This window comes from Eutrigla gurnardus, assembly GCF_963514095.1.
Source record: "Eutrigla gurnardus genome assembly, chromosome: 17".
Lineage (NCBI taxonomy): Eukaryota > Metazoa > Chordata > Actinopteri > Perciformes > Triglidae > Eutrigla > Eutrigla gurnardus.
The window spans coordinates 5,030,769-5,057,186 of NC_139928.1; the positions used below are offsets into that span (position 1 = coordinate 5,030,769).

At 41.7% G+C, this 26,418-nt stretch overlaps 1 protein-coding gene across 1 annotated transcript in view; it reads right to left on the reverse strand.

Moving 5' to 3' along the window:
- grin2da (glutamate receptor, ionotropic, N-methyl D-aspartate 2D, a) overlaps nucleotides 1–26,418 on the reverse strand; it is a gene marked incomplete at both ends in the record, with an annotated part of 166,154 nt that overhangs the window by 49,354 nt on the left and 90,382 nt on the right. Inside the window, one exon of the mRNA XM_084031483.1 lies at nucleotides 19,523–19,676. Within this exon, the coding sequence (XP_083887609.1) occupies nucleotides 19,523–19,676 (154 nt within the window). The remainder of the gene's footprint in view (nucleotides 1–19,522; nucleotides 19,677–26,418) is intronic.

The window sequence follows — 26,418 nt, forward strand, 5'->3', positions numbered from 1 at the left end:
AACGTTGATTTATTTGTCATGTAACTTCCATGAAATCCCTTCCATATTTATTTTAACTCAAGCAATTGTCTTTTCCTTAATCCGACAAAGTGATTGTATTGCCTGAACCCAAATTTATTTTTATTTGACATTATGGAGACACCAGAAGCTCTGAAAGATATTTTGGTGTCATTCTCACTAACTCCATGTACATATTTGTCCAGAGCTTCTTTGTCTTAGCATATAATCGGTGTGACCCAAAGGAGGTGATTTAAAAAGTGATATTAAATTTTGTGTTCTTTGGTCTGTGTTTTCTATATAATCACATATTACAGCAGCTAAATTAGCTCAGCAGCATATCAACCTGAGAGCACTGCGGTTTTTTTCATGTATATTATGTCTGCTCGTGTTTTCTCGACAGGACGGAGAATGCAATAATTTTCCATTCCAGTAAAATGACTGTTGGGTTTAATCCATTCCTTTTTTTATATCTCCATGGTGAAATCAAAATTATCTTCACAGTGGAACTGTGTAAATAATTACATAGTGCAGAGCAAAAACTGAAGGTTCCCTTTGAGTTATTGCTATGTGACTGTGACGGGCGACGAGTGTAAAGCAGCTGCATCAGCTTCGTTTTATTCCTGTTTTATTCCGCACTCATGCAGCAGCTATACATCTACTTTGGACAACAATAGATGTATATGCTCATCTGGGAACATTCAGGGAAAGACACATGATGTTTGTCAGTCTCTTTTAAAACTCACACCTGGGAGCTGCCATGTACAACAAGTCTGGTAGGCCAACTGGTCCCAGTGAGCAGATCCACTGGATCAGAAGGGGTTAACAAGGTTTTACATGACCTTCCTTAAAGGCATTCAAGCAGCAGTTTGTTACATACAGTGGCAGCAGTACGTATTCATTTTGCTTGCCAACATGTTCCCAGCAGGTCCAGGGATTCAAACCAACAGTAACACAGATTAGTTGGCTCGTGTGCTTGAGTCAACGTGTCAGATCTGGCCAGAATTTTCATCTACAACATTAAAAACGGAAGAGGTTACAGTGTTGATGCTGTGTCAAGGACGTTGTGTATTGTGTTGCAGAGATATCAACTGAATTAGCATGCTAACCAGCCAGCTCCGGCCCCTCCTGTCTTATAATTCCCCTTCGTACCACCCAAGGTGATAGTGAGTCATAGTGAGCGTAGAGCTTGCCCATCACACATCCAGGGTCTGAGTGTGTTTTGAGAAGAAGCCCTGTCGTCAGGAGGCTACTTCAGCCCGCAGCAGCTCCAGGAGACAGGTAGCAGTTAGCTTGAATTCAGCCAGTGTAAACCCCAGTACAGGGGGTCTGATCCCAGGGGGGGACTGCCCTAACTTAGCCAGCTCAGCAGCCAGTTAGACCCAGCATTCCACCAGCATGCTGGGACTCTGGGGGTTTACGCTGTCTGAATTTCAAGTGCTGCATCCATCTCAGCTGCAGAGTAGTGACCGCTCTCCTCCCGGCGGGACGGTCTCCTCTCCACGAGGGAAAACGAGATTTACACTTTGGATTCAGTCAACGTGTACCGATGGTTAAATACACGGATAGCCAACGTCAAATACAGGCCGATACCACAGGGGAAGATCTGAAGATAACAGTGCCATTTTCACTGACCCTCTTAGCGGTTTGGTTGAATTGTGAGTATTCTACTTGGCTTTTTCTCAAAAAAACTGATGACTGTGCACGTTGATGGTATGGGCAATGGAGGTGAAATGTTGTCCATCTATTTGCTTTGAGCAGGAGGCTATATCTCCCACATGGCACTTTTAACGACAGTGATGACCACGCAGTGAAGCTGAGCACCAGTTCAGTGTCTTACTGTAGCGAGAGGCGGAGGACAAGGACACGGTAATGTACAACGTGTCAGTACTCGCATTTACATTTACATGGGGGTGCCATTATGGACGGTAATTACAGTGAGGTATTCTCCAATTAAGACGTTTAAATGGGTTTCTTTAATATTCCATTTTCCATATGGGACAGTGACAAGCACAATATTTCCATACATAGCCTCTTCGCTCCTCATGTCTTAATGTCGCACTCGCTTGCACCTGGAGTGTTTATTATGCAAATAGCATGTGCATATATTGTATAATCTAATTTACACACTGGAAGACAATAAAGGGAAATGGAATTTTGCACATTTTGGTCGTAGTAGCGCTTCCCGAGGCATTGATGAGATTGACAGAAATGTAGCTTCTCGAATGATTTTCCTTGCAAATATTGTCATAAATCCAACTCTCAATATGCATTCATATGTTGGTGTTACTCTGTAAAGACGTTCTAGTCGTCTGAAGGCTTTGCATGTTTCAAATCTGTGACCTGACATCCGACCGGCCGTGCAGAGTGCCAGCAGCCAGTGAGACAGGAGTTGACAAGGATACGGGGCAGAGTGTGTTAGTCTGCCTCACCGCCTCCTTTGTTGTTCTGATTACATTCATCACGTCGCTTCCTGTGAGATCGGAGGTTCTGCAGAATAACCTGTTGTTTGTTTGATCCTGATTTTACAAGGTTTTTACAAGGACGACATGAAGGAACGAAGGGAGAAAGGAATTGTAACGGTACAATTAGGAGGTAGAAGAAAAGGATCAGAGTGTTATTTAATGTTATATGTAGTTTGGCATTTGTCACTTTTAAAGTGTAGGTCCGGAGTGAAATGGACCCTAGGTAATTTACGCTGGCGAGTTACGCTGGCGAGTTACGCTGGCGAGTTTCACGCCAGCGAAAGCGTATGAAAAAGTTTTGTCGATTTTTTATAAATGCTTGTATTATCATGTCAACACTTGTCGACCTGATAATATAAGCATTTCTGAAAAAAAAAATTAAGCGAAACCTTTTCATACTCTTGCGTGAAACTCGCGTCACGGAAACGGCCAGGTATACGCCGACTGCCATTAAACACCAATGAAGAAAAAGCTGTGTAAACACGGTGCCGTCTACGCAAACAGCGTAGCTTTAGCAGTAGAAGCTATCAGGCAAGTGTTCTTTTTAAATAAACTCCTGATTTACTTACAAACTTTAAAATGCCTCGTTTTGTGAGTACAGACCCTATGTGTACTACTGCAGAAGTTTGGTAACATTCCATGCATTATTAGTGGGGACATTTACGAGATATACTGTAAGTACCATAGCGCTGTTACGAAGCCGTTCGGCTGATCGCCCTATCTTGACCACTGCCGACCATCGCTAAAAATGCTTCCGAGGGGGTGTTTGGCTGGAGGTCTTGGTGGAAATTACCTAGGGTCCATTTCACTCCGGACCTACACTTTAAGCTAAAGAATCGCCATCAAAGATCAATGAAAGATATGAAGTGTTCTCAATATTTGTCAGGATGTTGACTGAATTTTGAGCATCTCCAATATGAAAGCAGCATGGATTTGACATCTTTAACCTAATTTCTGAATTATATTGTTTGGATAGTTGCAAGACAACGAATATCGTCAATTGGGCGTCGTTTGGACACCCTGGATGCTTGCTGGAGTTTGTTGTTTCATCTATTCTTTTGATTTAGGCAAATAGAAATTACTAATAGTTTGTATAAATTAAACATTTGATGGGTTTATGATTTAGGACTCTTGCATATCGACAAAATGATGTCCAAAAAGCTATTTGCTGTTAAAAATGTCACCTCATGTGTATCTCCAAGCACATAGGAAATATAATGTAACAACTACTTTCTTTCTTCCAAACTAAATTTGCCAACGGTATCACCGTGAGCCCTGTGATAAACTGGCGACCTGTCCAGGGTGTACCCTGCCTTCGCCCAATGATAGCTGGGATCGGCTCCAGCCCCCCCGCGACCTTGAATACAGGATAAGCGGTAGACAATGGATGGTATCACAGTGCAAAAGTGAGAGTGCATCTATACTCAATGCTGCATCTCAGCTAGCACCACTACGCGAGCTAACAGTACCGCTCAGCCAAGAAGAACGTTTACATCTCATGCTAACACAAGCACGTCGTCCACGATCAGAAGGACGCTTGCTTCTGGTCGGTGGACGCGCTTTGGTAGAAAAAAAATAGTTCTGCCAAGGTCTGTGGATTAATTCTAGTGACCGGGTCATGAGGGCCACAAGCTGAGTCATGTTGACCCGTTATATTAGAGAGAAGGCAGATATCTCCAACACCAGGGAATTTAATCCAAAACGGTCTAGATTGCACTTTTGGTTTTGACACGTCTGGACTTATGATCTAGTCCGGTGCTGGTGAGATGAGTGTCAGTGAAAATAGATATGGTAGATTTCAACAATCCGGAACTCATGGTTTTAATCATTCTTTATAATAATCATAATTGATTTACCATCATCAGAACTTGATCACTAGAATCCAGATCACCATGAATCATATATTCAATCCCATGCTGATTTATGCAGGACAGAGAATCTAGATGTTTACGTATATGATGTTTAAGTATAGAGAGTGAAAGTGTATTGTTCTTGCACACAGGATAGTTATGGGCGGTAGTTATTTTACTGCAGTGTGTATAGGCTACTGTGCTTCTGTTTTACTTTACTTATTACCTTTCTTATTTGTGTGATTGTGTAAGCCTGTCCTGACTCTCCATTAGACCTTAAGTAGATGTAAATAATACATAAATGATTAACTATATATTCAATGTAGCTGCTTCGGTTTAGGAGTCCTGGTCTAGTCTCCTACCGGGACTCTTGAGTAGAACAAAGCCATGTTACAGTTTTTCTCAATTGCTAAAACACTAAACCCTATTGTCTGAACCAAATGCTCCGTTGCCTGAACCCACTGATTGAATCAGTCACTCTTTTGGCAAAACCATAAGCACTTTTCACCTGTTTAGACACAACTTGCCAACACATTTTCATTGTGATGCACCTGTGTTGCATAATGGTGAGCACAGGTGTCAAAAGTCAAACACAAGTAAAGCACAGGTGTCACTGGTTGAACACAACAACTCAAAATTGATCACACTTGTGGCTAACGATGTGAGGGAACATATATTCAGAGAGCACTGGTTTGTGAGGCACTACAATGGATAGAAATCTGAGAGGAGGAGTTCGTGTGAGAGGTGGTCGAGGTGGTCAGCGAAGACAAAGAACAGTAATATCTGATGAAATCAGAGCTACTGTGATTGACCATGTTCTTGTCCATGGTATGAGCATGAGGGAGGCCGGACAAAGGGTACAACCAAACATCAGTAGATTCACTGTGTCCACCATAATCCGAAGATTTAGAGAAGAGAACAGGTAAATTACCTTTTTTGACATTATAGTATGTAAATGTTGACAGCAATTACTGTATGACTATACTATACTGTACCACAGTATACTGTAAGTAAAAATATGTTTCAGTACATCACTGTGCCAATGTACTGTAGTATTGTAATGGAGGGTTAGTCTAACTGTTTGTAGGCCTAGTATTCCATGTATATTTTTGTACTTTATGTTTACGTAGGCTTTACTGTATAAATGCTAAATGCACAAGATTTCTGTTTGTTTTTGTACTGTACAAGTGCTACGTGTAAATGCACAGGATTTCTGTTTTTGGTACTTTTATTTTTTACTATGTACAAGTGCTAAATAAACAGGTTTTTTGTTTTGCAACATGCATTTAACCTACAGTGAACAATAAACATTTATTTCTAACGCTTCATGTCCTGAGCATTGTGTTTTCTATTTTTCTACGTAGTGTTTAGTGACTGCTCTGTAGGGTTTTAATTTTGATTGACTCGGGGCACGATTTGACAACATAGTTCAGTTTTGAGCACCGATTGAACTGTTTTGAGGTGAGAGTTCCGTTTTGGGCACAGATTAAACTGTTTTGAGTTGAAAGTTTGGTTTTGCAAGAAGAGTCTGAGGTTTTGTAAATGTAGCTTGAATATTGGGTTTTGTGTTCACAGTTTAGAGAAAAGGAGAGCAGCTTTTGAGAAATGTGTCTTAGCAATCGAGGAAAAACTGTAAAGGACTAGTAACACCTGTGTTGCAGTAGACCAAACTCGCTCGTGCCAAATTACACTCAACAAAAATATAAACGCAACACTTTTGTTTTTGCTCCCATTTTTCATGAGATGGACTTAAAGATCTAAAATTCATTCCAGATACACAATATTACCATTTCTCTCAAACATTGTTCACAAATCAGTCTAAATGTGTGATAGTGAGCACTTCTGCTTTGCTGAGATAATCCATCCCACCTCACAGGTGTGCCCCATCAAGATGCTGATCTGACATCATGATTAGTGCACAGGTGTACCTTATATTGCCCACAATAAAAGGCCACTCTGAAATGTGCAGTTTTGTCTCACAGCAAAATGCCACAGATGCCACATGCATTGAGGGAGCCTGCAATTGGCATGCTGACAGCAGGAATGTCAACCAGATCTGTTGCTCGTGCATTGAATGTTCATTTCTCCACCATAAGCCGTCTCCAAAGGCGTTTCAGAGAATATGGCAGTACATCCAACCGGCCTCACAACCGCAGACCACGTGTAACCACACCAGCCCAGGACCTCCACATCCAGCAGGTTCACCTCCAAGATCGTCTGAGACCAGCCGCTCAGACAGCTGCTGAAACAATTGGTTTGCATAACCAAACAATTTCTGCACAAACTGTCAGAAACCGTCTCAGGGAAGCTCAACTGCATGCTCGTCGTCCTCATCGGGGTCTTGACCTGACTCCAGCTCGTCGCCGTAACAGACTTGAGTGGGCAAATGCTCACATTCGATGGCGTCTGGCACGTTGGAGAGGTGTTCTCTTCACGGATGAATCTCGGTTTACATTGTTCAGGGCAGATGGCAGACAGCGTGTGTGGCGTCATGTGGGTGAGCGCTTTGCTGATGTCAATGTTGTGGATCGAGTGGCCCATGGTGGTGGTGGGGTTATGGTATGGGCAGGCATCTGTTATGGACGAAGAACACAGGTGCATTTTATTGATGGCATTTGAATGCACAGAGATACCGTGATGAGATCCTGAGGCCCATTGTTGTGCCATACATCCATGAACATCACCTCATGTTTCAGCAAGATAATGCACGGCCCCATGTTGCAAGGATCTGTACACAATTCTTGGAAGCTGAAAATGTCCCAGTTCTTGCATGGCCAGCATACTCACCGGACATGTCACCCATTGAGCATGTTTGGGATGTGCTTGATGTATACGACAGCGTGTACCAGTTCCCACTAATATCCAGCAACTTCGCACAGCCATTGAAGAGGAGTGGACCAACATTCCACAGGCCACAATTGACAATCTGATAAACTCTATGCGAAGAAGATGTGTTGCACTGCATGAGGCAAATGGTGGTCACACCAGATACTGACTGGTTCTGAGTCCCCAGACCCCCAATAAAGCAAAAAAATGCACATTTCAGGGTGGCCTTTTATTGTGGACAGTCTAAGGCACACCTGTGCACTAATCATGATGTCAGATCAGCATCTTGATGTGGCAGACCTGTGAGGTGGGATGGAGTATCTCAGCAAAGCAGAAGTGCTTACTATCACACATTTAGACTGATTTGTGAACAATGTTTGAGAGAAATGGTAATATTGTGTATCTGGAATGAATTTTAGATCTTTAAGTCCATCTCATGAAAAATGGGAGCAAAAACAAAAGTGTTGCGTTTATATTTTTGTTGAGTGTAGTTTCCACACAACGAAACCACAACTAACCTGCATTCTCAATTATGTTTCAACCTAGTTGAGTCCAGGCAACACAAATACTACAATAAATAGTAGGCTTAAAATGACAAGGAACTTGAGACAAAACGAGAACACAGCAAAAGTAGCTGGTTGGAACAGCATCTCATGGGCTTTGACCCATTAACCACCACCCAGACCTGCTCCGAACATGAATTAGGACAGTCATTTGCAATAAGCCAAGAGCAAACATAATCACAAAGCAGTTTCGTTTTGTGGGAATGTGATTTTTAGGAGAACTGCAGGTGGAGACATTCTGACCGGTCGCTGAGTTTTTTTTATATATATATATATATATATATATTCTAAAAACACGCTCCCCCTTTACTTCTCCTCCCTTCCATTATCACGTCCCTCTTCACCGGCTCCCCCGACACTTTAAGTCAGGTGTGTCAAACTGATCCAGTAAAGGGCCGGTGTGGCTGCAGGTTTTCATTCCAACCAAGCAAGAACACACCTGATCCAACCAATCAAGGTGTGAAGGCCAATCAGGTAGGTGAATAAGTCGAGTCAGGTGTGTTCTTGCTTGGTTGGAATGAAAACCTGCAGCCACAGCGGCCCTTTACTGGATCAGTTTGACACACCTGCTTTAAGTGTTTCCTATGATCCCGGTTTAGACTTTGTGTCCCGCCTCGCTCTCCAGCTCAGAGGTCTGTCTGGTCCTCTGAGCCTCTCTAGCCGTCTTATTTTCTCATTTGCTGAGTGTCATTTCGTGTTGTTGGAAGATTGATTGAGCTACACTTGTTATTGCTAATTAAAGAGATTAGATGTATAATGTCCCAACACTGCATGTAAGGACTATTTTCTCTCTAATGCTGAATGGAAAACCTCAGAGTGTCGCGCAATCATGGCTGTAAAAGTGATTCAGAAAATTCATCCTCCGGCGATTCAAAATTTGAAATGATTTTAATTTTAATTAAAATTGTTTAAAACTGATTGAAGCAGGACTCAATGGTTGAAAATGTGATTTGCAAACCGAGGTTTATGAGTAAGCAGTGCATCATCAGGGGTTTTACTTTGTTCTACATCTGCATATTGATCATTGTGATGGTGTTGATCATTGAGTGTCTGGGACTTCAATTGGGTCACATGCCCCACAGGGGTTCATTTTTCATCCTCTTTAAGCACATGTGCATGCGTCCCACAGCGCCCTATTTTCTCTCAGAAAAAGCATTTTTCACTATTTTTTGTCCAGATAATCACCTACCAAAAATCTGAGTGACCTTCCCTGGTAAGTAATTAAGTATTTTTAACATATGACATATCAACAAATGTTTCATAGGAAATTACAAAAAACTGCATGTTGCCCTGAGGCTACCTTGTACCGTAATGGAATTGCATAACGCCATACCAGGCGTACTAGGTTGGAACGCAAGTGTATTTTATTTGTTAGGGGAAGAGTTAGAATTATCTAAATGTATTTACCATGAATAACATTTAGATTTCATCAATAACAAAATGTACCTCACACTCACATTTATTATTGTTAAACGCATTAGATGAATCCACACGTTTTCTATGGCACATTATACAGCACAGGTGGAGCTGCCAGGTGCGAGTGAGGATGAGGTGTCATATAGTGACGAGGAAGATAAGGTTGTAGTGGCAAACCCGCAGGGAGAGAGTGAGTGTGAGGATGGAGATGAGGATGAAGATGGAAGTACCACAATGGTAGAAAATCAATAGAAAGTAGTTCAGAGTGAGCATGGGGAACCTGGTGTTGGTGGAAATGGAGGTCGAGTAGCAGGCTTGATTAGAGAGGGATTATTCATTACTTTCGTTACAATCCATTCCAGAGGCCTGCCAGTGGAATACATACACACCATCCTACCAGACCCACAATGGAAAGGCAGATTACCAAAGGCAACAGAAGTGAAACATCCTGCTGAACAGTTTAGAGGCTTCTCACTAGGAGCTGTATTGACAATATAGTGGAACAACCCAAACTCTATGCCAAACAGTGAAGCGAGCCACTGAAAGTCCCAGCTGAGGAGATGGAGCAAGGCATTTGGGGTGCATTGAGGAAAGAGATTGTGTGCATTTGGGGCAGCATGGTGGTGTAGTGGGTAGAACTGTCGCCTCACAGCGAGAGGGTCCCGGGTTTGATTCCCATGTCGGGTTCAATGGTACAATGTTGCCTGAGAGCATCGACTGGATCTAACATGTAACATTTTTTTTTAAATATGAAATGTGTAATGCATTCTGGCCGGAGGAAGATAAAAAGATTAAAAATGCAACATGCAAATTAGACTGAATGTTAATCAATTGCAATTGTTCCACTGTTTGTTTTAACGTTTTTTACATGCGGTGATGTAATCTGATGCAATTTGATTATTTCGTGAAATGTTAATTGCACTTTATTACCTAGTATTTGAAGTGTAAGTGCAAACATTCCTGACATTATGTATTTTAATTAAGTCGTTGCCAAGGCAGCATGGCCCCCACAATTCTTTGTTCTCGTTGCCTTGAATGTAGCCAATCGATCCCATTGCAGAGTTGTGGCATGTGTCCATTGATTAGAACCGTCTTGCCCCCCTCTCACTCTAACCAGCTCTATTTAAACGTCCAGGAGGTTTTTCAGCGGCACCTCCAGCAGAAACAATCGTCCTGCCTTATCGCTCTCGCCACTTCCTTTTTCCCGCTTCATTGTTTCAATCACCTTCGACCTTTCCTCACATGTTTACCTCTCTCTGGCCTCACACACACACACACACGGAACCCACACAACCATGCAAAGCTAGTACGGAGTCCTGGTCGGCCCTGAGGCCTGGCAGTCTTAAGATAAAATGGCCTTGGGAGCCCTGCTTCTCCGTCAGACCATGACGCGTTTCCCATTGTCTCCTAAATCTGCTCTAACAGATGGGTGGATGTACCGCCGCAGCTGTGTAAGTATGAAATAGATCCCTTAAGATTAGACAGATTAGGTTTATGAGGGGAGGATAGAAGTCCACTCCTGAAGCAGACTTATTTCATGCATGTATGTCCGATCTGTTCATCCCATCGACTTCAGACTTGGCAGGTTTTTTCGCTGAGGACCAAAGGAGGTGCAGCGTGGAACTCCGGGGCACATCTGTTAGTAGTGCTTTATGTACAGCTACAATATTACCGCTGCTCAGACCGGAGAGAGCGATCCACTTTCACACTTGGTGGGAGATTATTTGTCTGGCTCTCGTTTACTTCAAATAGGAATAAATTGTTTGACCACAGAGCCATGTTCGTTGATCCACCTGTTTCACATCTTTCTGCTAAGGTAACCGCTAACTCAATCTCCAACTTCATATTGAGAGAATGCAACATGCAAAATGTTAAGTAAACTGCCCTTTAAAATGAAGGCGGTAAAACCAGCAGCAAGAAATAACAAAACAAGGCAAAAACAAATATTAAATTGGCTGCTGCATGTAAAATGGAACAAAACAACAAAAAAGCTCATAGGCTTTTAGAAAAAAAAAGATCAATGTCCTAATCCCCCACCCTCATGAGGCCATAATATATAAAACGGTTGCCTTTTAAAGCAAATTATGCATGTTACATCTACATTAGTGGAGTAATTTTCATTTGATTTAACCTTTTAAATGTGTTGATTGTGTCTTCAGCAAATATTGCAGAGTGAATATTCGGATCTATCATGCCTTTTCCCTGATTTCCAATCTCATCGAGACGCGTCACTAGGAACACATCGCCCACAAAACCACTGTTTTCCAATTGAACAGCATTGAAGTGAGTAAAAAGAGTCCTATTACTCATCAATGTCACACGTTGTACAGGCAGCCAATCAAATTGAGCGAGACGTGGGAATCCATATTTGACCCGACTGCTCCGTTCACCCTCCGCTCAGGTTCATCAGCTGTTTTCTATCTGACACACCTCGCCGATGGCCGTTTTTTGAAGTGGCTGTGCCGGCTGCACAGAGTCTCCTTGTGATCGGGACCTGCATGTCTCATTATTATATTTGAACCCGAGCTGATGATGGTGACACTCTATCATATAAAGTTTATTTGTTTTCAGCGTATCCTGCTTGTGTTCATCTCATGAAACCTGCAGAGAGTTTACACGTTCTGAGACGAAAAATGCTAATTTTGGTGGAAACGAGATCTGCAGTGAATTTGAGTCTGTTGGGAACTTGTAAGCGAATGTTTACTTCTGGCCTCAGACGTCTGTACCCAACACAAATTGTGCAGAGATGTCAAACTTGTTGAATTAAGGGTTAACAAGCAAAGAGATAACCATGTTTTGTATTCCATCTTATTTGATCAAGTATTTTCCCCCATGTTATTGCACATGAATTATGGCATTCTTAACCGTTTTTTAATGTAAATTATTTCACACTCCTGTATGTCTATTTTCCTTTCTTATTGTTTTGTATTGTTGCATAAACCTATCGTTATTGTTGGTGTAATCTCATGAGAAAAGAGTTGGGCTTTTGTTGAACAAGCAGACACATATACACTTGGGTGGATGGTTAATGTCACTACATTTCATTATTTGAACGGTTCTTTTCAACAAAAACATTTTGATTGGATTTTCAAAAGGCGTTTAGAAAGTAGTCTATATTGCAAAATAATTGCAGAAATGTTGATGTATCTGACATTTGTTATATTATTGATAGACGTGGGGATATAATCATAGTCTTTGCAATTGTTAATAGCTTTGTTTTTGTAAATATCTATTCATCTACACAATGTGAACTTCACTGATCCATGAAGGAAAACTGGGTCAATCATGAAAGTAAAGAGCCGAAATCTAAAGCTAATTCTGTTCAGTATTGACAGATTCAGAGAGGTTTGCAGAACAAGACACTGCTCTGAGCTAACAAGTCATTCCGCGATGGCTGATCATCTTATCTCGTCAGGGCCACACACACACGCACACACACACACACACACACACACACACACACACACACACACACACACACACACACATGTCAGCCAGTCGCTGCTCAGATTAAAACATCTGAGAACGTCTGAAAATATCAGCTCCATCGCTCGCTCTTTCAAAGCCACTCAACCTCGACCTCACTCCTTTGTGTTTGGTTTAAATTGGTACATGACAAGACTCACTCTCTCTCTCTCTCTCACACACACACACACACACACACACACAAACCCTTTCCCCTTCTCTCACTCTCCTCTAGCTCTCTCTCCCCATCGCTCATCTTTCCATCACTTCATGCTTGGAAATGTCTGGAATTAGTCTAAGAAGATTTGTAAATTAAGAGGCCTTATCTTGAGGAAAGGCTGCCATTGACTGAGACATACGCTTCACAAAAAAATACAATTAAAAAGAGAATGAAAAAGACTCCACTGTCAAGTCAAAGGTCCAGATCGGCAGTTTTCAGTGTGGATCCTTTTAAGTGGGAAACAAAAGTGTGTCAGAAGTGAAGGCCGGTTTCATAATTGAGGATCATTTACATCCAGGTCATGTCAGTTATCAGGGCTGTTGTTGTGCTCTGCTCCACCCCTTCAAAGAAAACCTACACCTCATTACTAGTGTAACACTTCTTGACCAGGTTTCTTCCATGTTGTGGTCCCGTGGGTCTCACAAGTGGTTCCTGTTCATGCACGTATATTTCCGGCCATGTCCAAAAATAATGTGACATGTGAAAACTTAACATACAAGCAGATGTTTTTGTTGCCATCGTATGACGCTCAGCAGGGCAACGAGTGCTGGAGACCAACTTCCCCAACGACAGTCGCAGAAGAGCCACTAGCCAAGTCCCATCATGCTGTCTTATTTAACACTCACACAGGCTGTGTCCGAGTGAGTACAACCGGCACTCACTAACTGAGCATCATATCATCATGGAGTACGCTGAAAGAAACACGACGGACAGACGTGAGCAGAACCACTGAGAGAAATCTATGAGAATTATACATTAAATGTGAGTAGAGCATCGTTACGGTCACAAAGTACTTTAATTCTTTTTTTTATTATTATTTGGGAAAATACATTAATTGCCTCAACGTTAACAGCAGTATATACCGCTCTTTTAGATCTTACCTTTCACAATAAAAGCCCTCGACATAGTCCTCTACATTGTCTTCTATATAGTTCTCTACTTAGTCCTCTATATAGTCTTCTTAATAGTCCTCTACTTAGTCATCTACATACATAGACTTCTTTATAGTCCTCTACTTAGTCCTCTACATTGTCTTCTTTATAGTCCTCTACTTAGTCCTCTACATACATAGTCTTCTTTATAGTCCTCTAGTTAGTCCTCTATATAGTCTTCTTAACAGTCCTCTACGTACATAGACTTCTTAATAGTCCTCTACTTAGTCATCTACGTACATAGACTTCTTTATAGTTCTCTACTTAGTCATCTACGTACATAGACTTCTTTATAGTTCTCTACTTAGTCATCTACAAACAGACTTCTTTATAGTTCTCTACTTAGTCCTCTACGTACATACACTTCTTTATAGTTCTCTACTTAGTCATCTACATACATAGACTTCTTTATAGTTCTCTACTTAGTCATCTACATTGTCTTCTTTATAGTCCTCTACTTAGTCCTCTACATACATAGTCTTCTTTATAGTCCTCTACTTAGTCCTCTATATAGTCTTAACAGTCCTCTACGTACATAGACTTCTTAATAGTCCTCTACTTAGTCATCTACATACATAGACTTCTTTATAGTTCTCTACTTAGTCATCTACATTGTCTTCTTTATAGTCCTCTACTTAGTCCTCTACATACATAGTCTTCTTTATAGTCCTCTACTTAGTCCTCTATATAGTCTTAACAGTCCTCTACGTACATAGACTTCTTAATAGTCCTCTACTTAGTCATCTACATACATAGACTTCTTTATAGTTCTCTACTTAGTCATCTACATTGTCTTCTTTATAGTCCTCTATTTAGTCCTCTACATAAATAGTCTTCTTTATAGTCCTCTACTTAGTCCTCTATATAGTCTTCTTAACAGTCCTCTACGTACATAGACTTCTTTATAGTTCTCTACTTAGTCATCTACGTACATAGACTTCTTTATAGTTCTCTACTTAGTCATCTACAAACATAGACTTCTTTATAGTTCTCTACTTAGTCATCTACAAACATAGACTTCTTTATAGTTCTCTACTTAGTCATCTACGTACATAAACTTCTTTATAGTTCTCTACTTAGTCATCTACAAACATAGACTTCTTTATAGTTCTCTACTTAGTCATCTACAAACATAGACTTCTTTATAGTTCGCTACTTAGTCATCCAGTATAGACTTCTTTATAGTCCTCTACTTAGTCATCTACGTACATAGACTTCTTTATAGTTCGCTACTTAGTCATCCAGTATAGACTTCTTTATAGTCCTCTACTTAGTCATCTACAAACATAGACTTCTTTATAGTTCGCTACTTAGTCATCTACGTACATAGACTTCTTTATAGTCCTCTACTTAGTCATCTACGTACATAGACTTCTTTATAGTCCTCTACTTAGTCATCTACGTCAACAAGCCCTCCAACTCATACGACCAAATAGGTCGTGTGTCACGTCCTCAAATATACGACCTCTGGGAGCGTATTGCGGAGATTCTTCCGCAACGATAGTAGTGGTTAAGGTTAGGGTTAGGTCGACGTGTGGAGGGGGTCTCTGCCGATGATTGACGAGGGGCAATCGTCCGCGCACGCGCGGGGGGGGTAGGGGGGGGGGGCGGGCGGGGGTAGGTTTAGGTCGACGTGTGGGGGGGGTCTCTGCCGATGATTGACGGGGGGCGATCGTCCGCGCACGCGCGGGGGGGGGGGGGGGGGGTAGGGGGGCGGGGTAGGTTTAGGTCGACGTGTGGGGGGGGTCTCTGCCGATGATTGACGGGGGGCGATCGTCTGAGACACCGGAGTGTCGATATTTACTTGATCGCTAGAGGGCGCGCTATTTTGAAACGTAACATATGGTCGTAATTCGGTGCTTGACACACGACCTATGTGGTCGTTTTCTCGCGGAGGACAGGCTGATCTACGTACATAGACTTCTTTATAGTTCGCTACTTAGTCATCCAGTATAGACTTCTTTATAGTTCTCTACTTAGTCATCCAGTACATAGACTTCTTTATAGTTCTCTACTTAGTCATCTACGTACATAGACTTCTTTATAGTTCGCTACTTAGTTATCCAGTATAGACTTCTTTATAGTTCTCTACTTAGTCATCCAGTACATAGACTTCTTTATAGTTCTCTACTTAGTCATCTACATACATAGACTTCTTTATAGTTCACTACTTAGTCATCCAGTATAGACTTCTTTATAGTTCTGTACTTAGTCATCTACAAACATAGACTTCTTTATAGTTCTCTACTTAGTCCTCTACGTACATAGTCTTCCTTATCGTCCCCTATTTATTCCTCTATATATTCTTCTTAACAGTCCTCTACTTAGTCATCTACATTGTCTTCTTTATAGTTCTGTACTTAGTCCTCTACATAGAAGTCCCTGGATCTGAGTCGGGAGGAGTGACTGAGTGAGTGATTTCGGACACAACCACCGTGAGACTCGAACCCATGGAAACCCTGAAAGCAATCTGACCTGTTCGCCAGTGCAAGGCCCCCACTGGAGCTTGCTCAAGTGCCCTCACAGGTGATAGTGAAGTGTTGCTCTCTGATTGGACTTGCAAGCTTTTGGACACAAGCTCCTATCCTGTAAACTTTTGTTTAATTAACGTTGTAGATGTTGAATCGTTATGAATAGTTATGCAAACGTACACAATGTTGACACTCACACTGAATGCACAGACGCTAGTTATAGCTTAAAAAATGAATGACAAGTGATGAGATTTAATAGCATGATGTCATCCAGATTCATTGGCTTCCAGAATAAAGATGTGGGCCGTCTGGTTCAGGCAGCCATGCGTTCCATATCAAGTGACAAGTAATTATCGTCCTGTCCTCCAGTACATGACAGTATTGACAGTTGACTATGCAGTGCATTGTACAGGATTGATCAACGCAGAAGACTTGGGATACATCAGGAGGTTAACAGGTCAAATGCTGCACTCAGACTTTAGAGAGCTTTAAATGTCTCAAACGATATGGAATCCCGCCGCATGTAGCTGGAGGAATCCAGACCTTAAAGTTAGGTATCACATAACCTTGACGCTAGTCTGGTGGGGTTTTTTCATTCATCAGTTTTACACAGTAGTTAAGTGGCCATATAGCAAATGCAAAGCTATCCTCCTCATCAACACATGAAGCCTAACAACCACGTCTTAGGGCAGTTTGGGAACTACGTTTGGTTTTGTGTACAGGGGACACAATTGTCCGTTTTCTTCCTGTGTCCCTCAGCACAAAAACAATGCTAATAGAGTGAGCAGGTAGGGAGGTGGAGGGGTCCAAACAGGACTTAGGGCCACAAGACCGGTGTTCCACACTGCGCCTTCCAATGTGCTCCTGGCAGTTTTCCAAAACCCAACTGTGCGGTTTTGCTGCCTGAACCTGCAGCGTTAATGTCACACCGACTGGCAGAAACAGATTACATTTGGTACAAACTGCCGTGTTGGATGGTTCAGTAGTGATCTGTGTACAAAACATCAGGTAGCAAATGCAGCATTCAAGCTCTAGAGATCATACACTTTAGAGCCCATGAATTGAAGAAAAAAATTGGACCATAGAACTGCTCAAACTGCAGGATACCAACATCAATTTGTCAGAAATGTGTTGCTATTCTAAAATGCAGCTAACCAGCCTTTATCCACACAATGGGCCCTAGTTTCGTAGACCAGGCGCAGATTCAGATCTTCACCAATCAAATGAGCTCCTCTCCTCACCTTTAATGCGTTAGGGGAGGTTCAGTGCAAGTTCCGTCACTTGACAACCCGATGACAGAAGCAGCGCCGCCGCTCCCACCATGCGCATCACGCGCTGTGCGCGCGTATCATAATAATAACAATGCCCATATTATAAAAAACAGGAGAGAGAGAGGGAGATGTTTTGGTCCGAGAGGCTGAGTTTCTGTTACGCGTGCAATCCGCCTTTGATCTGACGTCAGATGTGACGGGACAATCTATATAGATATAAATTCACGTGTTGATTCAATTAGTTGCATTAAATAGTGTTTGTTGTGATTATTTATTGCATTTAAATGTGCCTGGAACTGTGGAAACCTGCCTGTGAGGTCTCGGTGACGTGTGCGCACTGCGCGCAGTCAGCCAAACTTCCACTCCGCCAGCTGTGATTCGCACTGAATGAATGGACTTTATTTACGCCTTGCGCCGAAAGTAGACCAGGTTGGAGCTGGCGAGCTTTCAGCGCAGTCTCGGCGAGGCTTTTTGCCACGAAACTTCCGCTACGCCAAGCTGAATACAGTACCATTAACTGCATAAATGCAACACAACGTTCCTAACATAAAGGCAGATAATCAGAACTTATGATAATTTATAAAATTATTAAAAAAAAGCAAGGAAAACAATACACAATATGATAGAATTTTAACAGCAGGAAAGATGAGATTTGCAGAAAGCAACAGTAAAAAACAATGTGTCATCTGAACGTGTGAGATGATTTAGAGCCCTTAAGCCCTTCATGTGGACCGTTCTGAAGTTTTGGAGCGTAATTAATAATGAAGAGTGCCTCTCCGTGCTTTTCAGTTCTGACCTCGGGAACCATCAAGAGGCTGTGAGCTAGAGGACATATGTCTCAACCATGACAGACAGATAAGACGGGGCCAAGCCATTCAGTGATTTAAAAACCAATAAAATACTTTTTAAATTAATTCTGTGACAGACAGGTAAAGATTTTATGATTTGGAGTTACGTGGCTTTGCTGTCTGGTTTTCATCAGAACACTGATGAAAACCAGACTAGAATAATTATTTTAAAAATACATGACACATGAGATGGCTTTTTTTCTCCTCCGTATTCCCTGCTTTGGAAAAAAAATCATCTTGTAAAAAAGGGATGAGAGCCGGCTTGTAGGTTTACATAACGCCCTAAAGAGTCCTTAAAGAGGATGATGAATACAGACGGTTCCATATGAATTGCCTCGTTAAGACTTTAACCTTTACAGCCTCATGTTCGATACAATGTGTTTGTGCTACAAATTCAGACAAAAGCCAGTGTGATACCTGAGGGGGCAGCAGCTCTTTCCTAATGTTTTGCAATGATAGTTCCTTTTTCCACATATTGATATGCAGTAAGTAATTGATGTTTTGATTTCCTGACTTCGAGCCAGCTGTGTTGTTGCCTACTTATAAATCTTTACTTCTTGTTAACACTCGGGCAATAAAGTGGATTTATAAATATTTTTTTTCCACACCAGCAGCAAAAAATAACAGCAGCTCAATACTTTGGAAAACGTATTATTTTTCCCTCAGTAACAAACAGCCACTGCTGGTTCTAGATGTGTGGCCACTTAATCTGTATTGTGTTGTAGACATGTAGATCAACTCGCTGGGACTTCGGAATGAATACACATTCAATAATATAGGCTAAAGCAGGTAGTGTTTTTAAGTTTACGTTCTTTATGCTTTATACTGGACATGTTTGATTGGATTTTATATTGGCGGCAGCTGATTTGTGTCTCCAATTCCTCCAATGTCGGAGAGTACAAATAAACTTTTGTTTTGAGGTAGTGACATTTATCATCCCTGTTTTACGAGTGCAACTTGTTTTTTTTTTCTTTTCAGCTCTTCTCCGTCATTAACCAAGCTGTTATACAGATAAGTGATGTGAATCAACTTTGTGTGTGTGTGTGTGTGTGTGTGTGTGTGTGTGTGTGTGTTTCTGTGTGAAGAAGACCAAAACAGAAAATTTGCAAGATTTACGATATAATAGAGAACATTCAATTTACAGTCAGGGTTTGTGTGTGTGTGTGTGTGTGTGTAGAGGAGAGAACTGGCGACTCACCGAGGAAAGCCGACGGCGACACGGTGCCGTTGCTGCGAGAAACCATGACGCTGATCCCTGTCTCCACGAAGGGGACGGAGAACTCTACGACCTCTGACCTCTCTTCGTTAATGGTGAGGGAACCGATGGCCATGTCCGCTCTGTTGGACACCACCTGGAAGACAGGACACCAGGAGTTACAATGATTTGGTGGCCCCAAAAAATATTTATTTATTTATTTCATGTTTACAGTGTACCAACCAATACAACGACCATTTACATCAGGTTGACGTAAAAAAAAAAGGTTTAGGCTGAAGCTAATTAGCTACATGCCTAACATTTGTACTTTACAACCTTGTTGCTAAAAACAAAAAAGATTAAACAAACAAAACGCTAACAAACAACCAACAGATATTTAAATATCCAAAAAAGAACTGAACATTCCGTAACATTCAATCCAGTCTATATTTTTGACAAATCAAGTGCTTTAACTTTTTCTTAAAGTGTCCGACATTCTTACTTTGTTTGATAACCTCAGGCAAACTGTTCCACAGCTTCACCCCACAGACAGAAATACACATGCTTTTTAGAGTGGTATGTACACTAGGTTGTTTTAAGTTAAATTTGCCTCTCAAGTCATAACCTCCTTCTCTCTCCCTGAACATTTTTTGTATGTTGCCAGGAAGTAAATTATTGATTGTTTTGTACATTATTTGTGCCGTTTTAAATTCAACTATGTCCATGAACTTCAATGTCCATAAATTTAAAAACAGTTAATTTGTGTGTTCACGATAACCTACATTACTAACTACTCGTATTGCTCTTTTTTGTATCGTGCATAATGTCGGTAAGTTGGTTTTGTAAGTGTTTCCCCACACCTCCACACAATAAGTCAGATAAGGTAGTATAAGAGTACAGTACAAAGTGAAAAGTGATTTCTGGTTCAGGATATGCCTTGCTTTATCTAGGATTCCAATACTTCTTGCTAACTTTGATCGAACATACTTTATATGGGGTTTCCAGCTGAAACGGTGGTCAATGATTACTCCCAAGAAAGGATTCTCAAAAGCCCTTTCTAATCCCACATTATCAATTGTTATCTCAACTTGTGTATTTAAATTTATTTTCCTTTTGCCAAATATGATGAATTTGTTTTTTTTTAGATTTAATGATAACTTATTTGTGTCAAACCACAATTTCAGCTTACACAATTCTGCTGAGACTACTTCCAACAGCTGCTGTAAATTCTCCCCAGAACAAAAAATATTGGTGTCATCGGCAAAAACAACCAGTTTAACAATACTGGAAACTTTAGAAATATCATTGATATATAAAATAAATAATTTTGGTCCCAATATAGAACCTTGCGGCACACCACATGTAATGTCTAGGCTAGTTGATCTATATTCACCCATTTGAACAAACTGTTGCCGGTTTCCAATGTAGCTACGTAACCAATCATACCCCACCCCTCTAATTCCAAACCTGTTCATCTTTTGCAATAAAATATCGGGATCGATTGTATCAAATGCTTTCTTCAAGTCAATAAAAACCCCTACAGCATATTTCTTATTGTCAAGTGAACTTGTTAATTCTTCAACTAATTCCATTAAAGCCATTGAAGTTGATCGGTTTGTTCTAAAACCATACTGGCAATCCATTAGTAACTGATGCTTTTCAATGAAACTGTCCAAACGTACAACAAATAATTTCTCCAGAATTTTTGAGAACTGAGAAAGCAAGGAAACTGGCCTGTAATTGGCGAAATAAACAAGACAAACAAGACAATAAGCTGTTTATTTAAATCTCATGAGTTCACATCCCTGCTCTTTCTCTGGATCTATTTTTTTTTAATTGCTCAAAAACATCAGTGCTAGTGACCTCTCGAACCTTCCACACACAAGACTGCGCAGAAGCACAGAGTCTTTGAGAAGAAAAGTCCAAAGCTCTCTGTGAAAATGCTTAATTCGAGCAAGCTTTTCTTTTGTCTCTGCATGCTTCTCTAAACCGCGGCTGTGTTCCTCCTCGGAGCTCTGCCGACAGCTGTGAACGAGGCTTGGGTGGTCAGCGGGCGAGGGAGCGAGGGGATTCCCTGCCTGGTTTCACCTGGCAGGAAACAGAGGTTACTTGACTGCAGCCGAGGGACCGTGGAGGTTAGAGGAGCTGGCTGCTGACCAGAAGTTCATTAGTCCTGGACCGCCAACAAGAGTCTGTGAAGACAAAAAGGCTTTTTTTGTCTTCAAAAAAACAGACACCACCGAGACGCCTTTCAGCAGCCTCTTAGAGTCACAGTCCTCTTTATCTGTTGATGTCTTACGTGTTTCAGCGCTGACATCCTTATCACCTGCCAATCACAGAGGAGCTGCAGTGTGCTGATGTCCTTTATCTTTGGATTTGTCTCTTTTCTTTGTTCAGGAATGATGGCCAAAGTTATACCGGTGAGGCCATTAGAGCTGGTTCAGATATGTCTGTAATATTGCAGTCGGATATTATAGGAATATATCATTATCATTGAATTATTCCTGCTGTAGAACACAGAGGGCCAAGATGGTAGATTCTTAGACAGCAGAAAAGAAAATGTTGATACAAGAGTGATACACATCACTTTCTGGTTCCAGTCTTGTTGCAATTTACTTTTTCTAAAAGACGGTGAAACTGATACAAAACAAAACCTTAATCACATGGGACATGGGTAGTGTAGTCTCCTGGATAAAAAGCTCTGTTTGCAGACCCATCCAGCGTTTCGGATCGCATGCATTTGCGCCGATGCATGCACGAGACTTGAGAGGATCCGCCGGAACTCGTCATAAACACGTCAAGTTCTCACCACGTCAAGTCGGGCACAGGTGCACTTCACGGACTTTAAAAAAAAATAATAATAATTTAAACTTTATTAATAATTATATACATAACAAAAACTGTCGAGCCAGGGGAAACTTAACGGACTTTGCACAAAGAATATGGCCTGCCCAGCGGCGCTGGCTTTCTTCGTTGCTGACGAATTCGAGCCGAGGCATTTGAACTCCCCTTGTTGACGGAGGCTGAGGAATTTTCTCACGTGGGAAATACCACGTGGTAATTCTAACCAACAAGGGCAACGTTGAGGGGAGTGTCTTATGTCCACACTTATTTGAGACCATCTGCACAGAAAAGCATGCGGAGGGAGGTACCCTGGAGATACCGCAAGTTTTTAAAGTCATGTGACATGTCGCAAAGGGAAGTTATCACCAGCTTTTGTGACGTTTTTTTCCCAGAATGCCTGGTTTTGCGAGGCAAATGCATGCGCATGCATGATTCAAAACGCGCCTTTCCTGTCCTCCTCCCTACATGAACTTCCTGTCCTCCCTATGAACTTCCTGTCCTCCTCCCTACATGAGGCTTGTTTGGAATCAAGCATGCGCATGCATTTGCCTCGCAAAACAAGGCATTCTGGGAAAAAAACGTCACAAATGCTGGTGACGAGTTCCGGCGGATCCTCTCAAGTCTCGTGCATGCATCGGCGCAAATGCATGCGATCCCAAACGCGCCCATGAACTTCCTGTCTTCCTCCCCATATGAACTTCCTGTCCTACTCCCTATATGAACTTCCTGTCCTACTCCCTATATGAACTTCCTGTCCTCCTCCCTACATGAACTTCCTGTCCTCCTCCCTACATGAACTTCCTGTCCTCCTCCCTATATGAACTTCCTGTCCTCCTCCCTACATGAACTTCCTGTCCTAACTTGTGATCCATGGAGCGCACATGTGTTTGTTTGTTTCTGTAATCCAAAACATAGAAGCAATCTTGGGAAAATTAAAAATGTTGTTCTTTCTTACATTTAAACGTTGTTGTCGTGGATCTCAGAGCTCTGAGTGAATGAAGCTGGAGACCTTTTCTAATGAAATTCATACGCTGGTATGTCACGGAACGGCATCAAAATATAATTACACAACACAATTACACACAACTAAACGTTCACCTTCATCACACCTTTCGTCTAGTCTTAGAATTATGATGTCATGATTTACATCCTGATAGATTATAACAGAATACCATGATGTGATCATGAAAACAAATTGGATTCATAGTTGGCTAAGAGGTGTGTGGAAGAAAACGTGCTGCTAAAACGTGTTGTCAGTCAGTTTTCTGCAGATAAAAGGAAGAAAGAAGTTCTCGAGTTTACTTTGTAAAAATCAATATTTTTTCTTTGAAGCTTTCAGAAACACTTTGAAAGTATATTTCTGCAGGAGGGTGATGACGCACATGTTGCACACCACACTTTGTGATTGCTTGCTCCTCTCGCCTGCGAAGATCAATCAATCCACGATAATTATTCCACTTAATATAACCAGGTCATTCCAAATATTGGAAAAAAAGTCTGAAAGCAACACTTGTGGCACTCCTGTTCAGTGGAGTGCTTAATTGCGGAGCAGACTTCACACTGGGGAACTAAAGAATGACGACACCAGGATGATTCCAGATGAGGATGTGAAAAAGTTAAGGACGTAGGAATTGACTGCCTGATTGGGAAGCATTCATCTGAGAAAAGAAGGACAAAAAACGGATTGGACGACATCTTGAAAAATAGCAGAAATGATTGTCCGGTGTCCCGTTGTGGCTTTGACTCAAGACACAAGGACACAGAATGAGTCTGAGGAAGGCGGACACATCAGCCTCGGCCAAGATGAACTTGGAACGGGGGTTTAGTTAATAAAAAGGGATGTCTGGCCGGTTGGTTACTCAGCAAATTGGGGAGGACAGGTGAAACCCATCCACATGTAAGTCTGTAAGTCTATTAAGCTGTAAAACAATGGCTTACAATATCTCTTAAAATCATCATTGTGGGATCTGCACTTAAAAAAACAGCAGGATATAATTTCATGGTTCCGATGTAATGAAATCATGTAGAATTTGCATGAAATGCAACAAGGTTATATTAAGTAGATCTGTTCATGTTGAGAAAAATGTGATTCATGCTCTGGACTCATGATGAATTGTCTCTTGAAATTTATAATTCAACTTTTGCTTTTGTTTGTAAGAAGGAAAAAAATGCAATAATCGATACTATCAAATCACATTACTTGTAGAATTGCAATAAATCAGAGTCACAAATACAAATCATAACAAAAAGCTATCATCCCACCCGTTGGAGTGTGGATGGGAATGAACCTCGTGTGAGCGCAATGTGTCACTGGAAGTACGTTACAGAAAACAGCTGCCAGCAGACCAGAGCATCTGGTTCCGGTTGGCGTCGTGCTACCTGGTCCACCAACGTTAGCTTACATTCCTTATGGCTTATGGCTGCATCAACAAGCTAACTGCTACATTGGCTCTTACTGCTCGATTAAAAAGGGGAGAGTAAATCTGAAAAGAAAAAAGTAATTTGGACTCAAATTGCCGAAATTGTTGAGTGATGTCTTTAAGTAGTTTGTTGTATCAATATATTGCTTTATTGCAAGTTCATCACACTCAAATATAGTGATACATTACAGAGTTGAGGATTTTTTAACTCATTGGACCAACACATTGCTAATATTATATCCAAGGGAGGAAATCCTGACTTGAAGACTTTTTTTTTTTGCGTTGTGGCCAATAGCTAAATTAAATTGATATGAGAGACAGCACACTGAGGGGAACAACAGGAGCTCATCCTCATCTGCCCTTAAGGTGTCACTGTTGAAGCATTTTAATCAGAATTTCCATGATGGATTTTTTCCCCACTATTCATAAATGATAGTGAGATCTGGTAATGGGTTTATGTCAACCAATTACTCTTTGTTAATTGTTGGTCTCCCACTTTGCTTCCCAAAGAGAGAGGAGGAGCAACCACTGAAGGGAATATAACACAGGAAGGGGGGGGGGGGGGGGGGAGAAACGCACAGGAACAGAAACAGCCAATGGGAAACAGAAACGATACATTTTTTTGGTACATTCACAAAAAGGAAATACTTCTTCTTGGTAGCAGGAAACTAGCAAGGACAGGATGACGTGAGTTGCAACAGTGTGCACACATGCCCAGCTGTCCCCGGTGCACACGTTTGTCTGCCGCCGTAATTAAGCAACTTAATGAGTTACTGACGGAAGCTGGGCGGGAGGCAGCTGGGGACAGAGAGAGAGAGAGACAGGAAGAGAGACAGAGAGAGGAAGAGAGAGGGGGAGATAGAGACAGAGAGAGAGAGAGAGAGAGAGAGAGAGATAGAGAGAGACTCAGACTGCATCTGGGACGTGTATCAGACAAACCTTGTCAACAATGGCATCTGGGCTGTTAGCAAATACTGATATTGATAATGTTTGGTTGATGTTAACACTGACATGCATGCACACTCATAGTTATATGTATATAGTTACATGCAGTGGTGTAGTGGAGGGTATACACAGGTATATTTACTTTTTCTGGCCGTTTACAGTATACCCACCTATCAGCCAGAAAGCCATTGGAATATATAGGAGGGTATACCCACTTCCTCCTCTGTAACCTACCCATCTACTTAGCAGTCCACTCAGCTCATCAACTACCATTACACTACTGGTTACACACCTCATGTTCACCAATGCGCTGTACACTATGCTGTAGCTAACCTGCACACTGTTCTGTCCCCCGACTTTCCTCTGGCCTCTTAGTTGGAAGAGAGCTCCCTCTACAGGTCTATTAACACAGAGATGCCTCCCTAATCACGGAAAGGAGAGGCCTCGATTTGCGGCGTAACGCTGAAACAGTGTCTCTTTAAATAGATGCACCCGGCATTGTGGAACCAGAGAGGCCGTGATATCATATACGCATACAATGTAGGCCTCGTGCGAGGAACTACTGGCTTTCTATCTTGTTCGGATAACGTTCTAGGCTCGTTAAATCCTCCGGTGGCACGCCACCGTCTGTTCTGGCTACCCGGCTCGCTCGGTTGTCAAAAAGGCCGGCTCACCTCGTTTCGCCTCTGT